The 5508-nt window shown below is 34.3% G+C and overlaps 1 protein-coding gene across 2 annotated transcripts in view; it reads right to left on the reverse strand.

Annotated features, from left to right (window-relative positions):
- Positions 1–227: 227 nt before the first annotated feature.
- Positions 228–5508, reverse strand: part of CGGBP1 (CGG triplet repeat binding protein 1) — a 6930-nt gene continuing 1649 nt past the window's right edge. The window contains exon 3 of one of the 2 annotated variants that reach the window (XM_040484236.1): positions 228–3877. In XM_040484236.1, coding sequence (XP_040340170.1) covers positions 3355–3858 — 504 coding nt within the window. In that variant the 5' untranslated portion in view covers positions 3859–3877 and the 3' untranslated portion in view covers positions 228–3354. The remainder of the gene's footprint in view (positions 3878–5508) is intronic. The other variant, XM_040484237.1, reaches the window with a different exon arrangement.

Raw genomic sequence — 5508 nt, forward strand, 5'->3', positions numbered from 1 at the left:
ATAGTATGGATTGAGATAAATGAAGGTTTAGGACAGTCACTTCACTATTCACAAGTTAATCAGTGCTGACCAGAAACTAAAGCAATTTATTTTAGGCTAAGATTTTCAATCAAATTATAGGATGAATCTTCTATTTAATGAATATGTTTTAAGGTGATTTGTACTCATTTAAAGTCAGTTGGGGCAAGTCAAACCACAGAGAGCCCTCACAAAGACTAAGCACCAAATGACGAAATGTTTGTGGCTTTCGTTTTGGGCCACTTTAAATTTTATTTTGTTTAAATGTGTTTTCCATTAACATTCACATACAAATTCTTTCAGGCAAAAGTTTTAACATGGAACTTTCTGCTTGGAGATCTTGCCAACTTTTACTTACAACAGTTTTTAAGCAATGAATACTTCAGAAAAATCCCAAGCTGATACTTAATTGGTTACAATTGTAAGATGCAGAGCTTTTTCTTTAAAGTTTTCTGGTCCCCCAAAATCAGTAGGGCCAAATGCATTAACTGGAAGTAGCATTTGTTTAAAAAAAAAAAAAAAGTCTTAAAGATGATAATGAATAAAATAACTATTTAGGCTCTCATACACAATCTTTCTAAATTTTCACCCTGTAGGAAATAATTACAATGTCTTTCAGGCTTGCTATATGCCCCACAGAATTAAAACAAAACAAAACAAAACAACAACAACAAGGAATTTAACATTTCAACAAGCAAGTAACTATTTACTGTAAGCATATAGTGAAATTCTGGAAGACATACTACCATACTTCAAGAAAACACTATTAACAGGTAAGCATGTGTTGAAGAAGGCAGTTTATAAATGAAACATTACAAATCTTATGTTTATGCATACAACTTATAAAATAGAAAAAAAACTGCTATTTTTCCAATAGTATAGCATCACACTAACACTATATAGTTAAGATTGAAAGCTTCTGTACACATGTCCATTACACCTTCATGGCAGCATACACCTTAGACATTTTCATTTGTTATCCAACATATGCCAACCATGGCTTCACGGATTTGTACCAGTTTGAGCAGGCTAAAGCAATCATTCTGCCTTACCTATTGAACTATGAGACAAAGTTAACCAGTTTCAGGGAACAAAAAGTTTCATAATCAGTAAACAAACATATTAAACCTCCACAACAGGATGGAAAATGCTTCTAAGGACATGATATAATCCTAATAGGAGGAAGAATTATGCCCCTAGATATATATATATATATATGTGGGAATAGTTAGGAGCCTGGAGAAATACATTAACACATATGGGACCTAAATGATCATCAAATCAATAATAACTACTAGAAACTCAAATGTGAATTATTGGTTTTTCTTGTGCAACATCATCCAGTTTACTGCTTAGGACTACTCAAAACTGTTCTGCCACTATGTGTTTGCTGTTAGTGCAAATTAATATTAAAATAGGGAGCAGTCTGAATCACATGGAATTTTGAAAAATTAGAATGATTGTATATCTAACCTTATTTTTGTATTCTGAAAATGCTATAAAACTCAATTATTTTCCGAGCTTCTTATTCTACCATCTTAGTTAATTCAAAAGAAACATGGTTGCCTGCAAATTCTTTACTAGGGGAAGTAAAAGCAAAGTATATTTTGGTTATGTTTTGCTGCTGGTCTCCTCATGTATGTGCTTTAGCAATGACAGCACTACTCCAGGCATTAATTGTGCTACTTTACATAACTAAACGTGAGAAAAACTCAAATTTTGCCGAGCAATTTTTTTTTTCTTGGTGGCAGGCTTATTTTAAAATGAAAACAACACAAAAACTAACATAAAATCTAAAAATCAGATGGGCACTTTGACAACCCGAACTAGGAACTTAAGTCTGTAAAAGAAACTTAAGACATGGAAAGCTGTTTCTGAAAAACATAACCTTCTTATTCACTTTGGCTTTTTGTTTTTTGTTTTTTTTTCAAATGAAGATTTGTGGTAAAATGACCTCAAAGATAACTCCAAGTCACATAGGGCATTCACGTTAGTGCTTTGTAATAGAAATATATTTCATGAGTATTTTAAACTTAAACGTTTTCAAGAAATTTAAGTTTTTTTTAAAGCTCTAGTCCAAGTCTTCAGCTGTTTAGTTTTTAAAAAATATAATTTGGGTCTCCAATGGAGAGGATAGAACTTACAGGATAAGTGAGGTTCGCAGAGATCATTTCCTGAACATGGTTGACCTTTAACAGGACTGATTATTTCCTCACCCAAACAGTTATGCAGGATACTGCCAGATCTCCCACTACAAAAATCTTGCCAGTCTTTCTAGACAATTGTTTACCATCCATGTTTAAAAACCTTGCACCACCAGAGGCAAAAGCGCATAAAAGTGAAAGTAAGTTAACTCGGTTCTATTTACCTAAAGTCTTATAAATCATATGGAAACATTAATGTATAGAAAGTAATTTCCTTATTATCTGATCTGTCAGCCAAAAGCTAATTACTAGTCTTCTGTAAAAACAGGAAACTCAATCATAAAATGTCTATGTTTAAATAAAAATGCCAATCTTTAAATCTTTTAACATCAAGACATTGGAAAAAAAAAGCTTGCAAGTTCAAGATGATGCTTGAAATGAAAGCTATGGTTAAAAAAATTTGTTTATAGTAAGAGACTAAAATCATGTCACTGCAAAATTCCCCATGGCTTTTGGCACTGACATTAAAAGAACGATTTTAGTCTTTTGGTCACTTGAAGCTGCTACTAATACAATAAGCCTTTCAAAAGGGTGAAAAAAAGACAGTGAGGAACTGAAGGATAGATAAGGTAACTACATCATATACAAGCATAGTTTGAAATAAAGACAGTCATTTCTGCGAGGGATCTGAAGATAGAAGAACAGTTTCCCACCATCCCTTCCTTTTTGAAGAGGATCCTCTAATCAGAAATAATTCCTTTAAGTTACTGTGAGTGGTGTTGCCTGGCAGCAGCTTCAATTTCCTAGGCTAGTGTTCAATCCAAGTAATTAAGTAATTTCACAAGGAATAATCATATATGGCAACAGGGTAAAAAAGCAGGGCAGTTCTTCCATGCACAAACATTTCAGGAGAAAAACCATCAATTTTAAAGATAACCATCAGGTTTCAGGTATCCTAGCACACTCTAAACCCTAAGTTTGCTTTACACCATTGGTGACTAAAATTAACAGTAAGTTTTGCAGTGAGGTTTTTTTTTTGTTTTTTGTTTTTTGCCTGCAACTATATACACATTGCAAAACTATTCTGCATCACATGATTTTAAATGAAATAAATATAAAAATGAACCACACAATCAACACATAACTTTAATACTCCACATTTATCTTGATCACAATGGTGGTAACCTCCTTGTCAACAATCTTGGGAGTTGAGGAGCTGATTCTCATTCTCATATCCATCAGGCAGGTATGCTCTCCTCAGCTGGTCTGACTTAGGTATGGAGCCTCCATTCTTCACATGGCGAGACAGGAAAGCACGGACTGCTGGGTGATCAGCTTTCTCGAGTGGGATGTTGGCTTCCAGGCACATTTTCACAAAGTCCTGGATAACACTGACTTTCTCTGTTTGCGCAGTACTGTTGCACTGAAGGGATGCAGTTAGGGGCCTCTGCTTCTTTCTCACGTTCTGCTCTTCAAATTCGGCCTTCCTCTTGGTATGAGTCTTTGACTTAAGGTGGTCACTAATGGCAGACTTGCGAACATGATTCAGAACCACATTGCAAGAAGTGCAGAAGAGTTTTCCTCCATCTTCGTGCAGCTCACCTCCAAACTCAGTGACTCGATCCAGGGGAGTCACATACAAAGCAGTCTTAGAACGGTTTCGGGCAGGTGGTGCTGTCACTACAAATCTTTCCATTCTGACTCTGAATAAGGTTCTTCAGAGACAAGAGAAACAAAGATAAGTGTTATAACAACAATTCATTCAGGAAGTAATTAACAAACAAAAGACAGGTATGAGCATTTTAAGATTTAAAGATTCCAGAAAACTTAATTCAAATTAATAGACTGTGTCTATTAACTCTTAACTTACCTGAAAATATGTAAGGGAAGGCAAAACCAGAGCAAATTACTAGTAACAATCAGGTCCATTCCTTGAATTTGATGAAATTCAAATAAATTAGAATTATGAAAAAAGAACTTCCAACTATTCCAGATGTCCTATCTTTTAGGAAAACCTGATCTGATGCCAATATTTAGGGTATCAATTATATTACTCTCATTCAACTTAGATGTGTATTGAAGTTTAAAAGAGCTTCTTTTCCCATCACAGTTTTGGGGCAACTGATTTTAGGAACACAATTGTAGGGAATTATGTGCAAAGTTTGTTCAAACAGGTGGGCCACTAAACTGGCTTATTTCTATATGAAGATGGATGTAATGTCCAAAATTGTTCGGAAAAAACAAAAAGTAAAAACCAAGAAAGAACACAGACCAGCTGCAATTAATAGCAGCAACAAGGACATTAACTTTTAAAGCCAAAATACAGAGCTCAAAGTAAGTCATGTTTTAAAAAGTTTATTTATTTGAGAGACCGAGCACGAGTGGGGGAGGGGCAGAGAGAGTGGGAGAGCGAGAATCTCAAGCAGGCTCTGGGCTGTCAGCACAGAGCCCAACATGGGGCTCAATCCCTTGAACAGCAAGATCATGACCTGAGTTGAAATCAAGAGTCAGACACTCAACTGACTGAGCCACCCAGGTGCCCCAGTCATATTTTAATGCAAATATACCTCCACTGAGTTTTATAAAGGTGATGATCAAGATATGCAAATGCTTTTTCTAATACTTGTTTCCTCTTTTTACCATTAAAAACTAATACCTTTGTTAATTATTTATTTTACCTATTAACTAGTAAGTTAGCACAAATCTAAAAAGTTAACACAGTGCCTAGAATATGATAGGTGCTCAATCACAATTTGTTGATGGAAAGTAAATGATTATCTTTGTTATTTTTCTGAATCTTTAACTCAGGAGTGGCATGATAATTTATTAATTTATCCTAATAACAATTTTTTATGATTATTACCAAAATCATGACGTTACTTCTATGGACACTGAAAAATTGAGATACCAAACAAATGTTTTCAGTGACAACCGTTCTCTGGAGCTATTCCTTCCGACTAAGCTCTTACATTAACCTATATGTAACAAATTAAAATATCAGCAATAATGAAGTATTCCCTTAACCCATACTAGGGAATTCATAGCTGGGTTATATGAAATCTCTCTCAAAAGACCTCTAAATTGCTAATATATGTGTTATGTATGACACCTGTGGACATAAATTCAGAAAGGTAACATTTCACAGAAATTCTGGAAAATATGATAAAGTTTAGATTTTAATAGATTTAATTGTTTTCTTTCCATTAAAAAAATTGTTTAATGCTGGACTCTCATGTGTCAAATTTTGTTAGACTACAGGTTTTCAATGGCATACAAGACAGATATGATTCCTGCCCCCCAAAATAGTAGTGAATTACTATTACACATTTTTGTACTTTAATAGTTT

This window comes from Herpailurus yagouaroundi, unplaced genomic scaffold (genome assembly GCF_014898765.1).
Source record: "Herpailurus yagouaroundi ecotype Mexico unplaced genomic scaffold, PumYag 162, whole genome shotgun sequence".
In the NCBI taxonomy this organism is placed as follows: domain Eukaryota; kingdom Metazoa; phylum Chordata; class Mammalia; order Carnivora; family Felidae; genus Herpailurus; species Herpailurus yagouaroundi.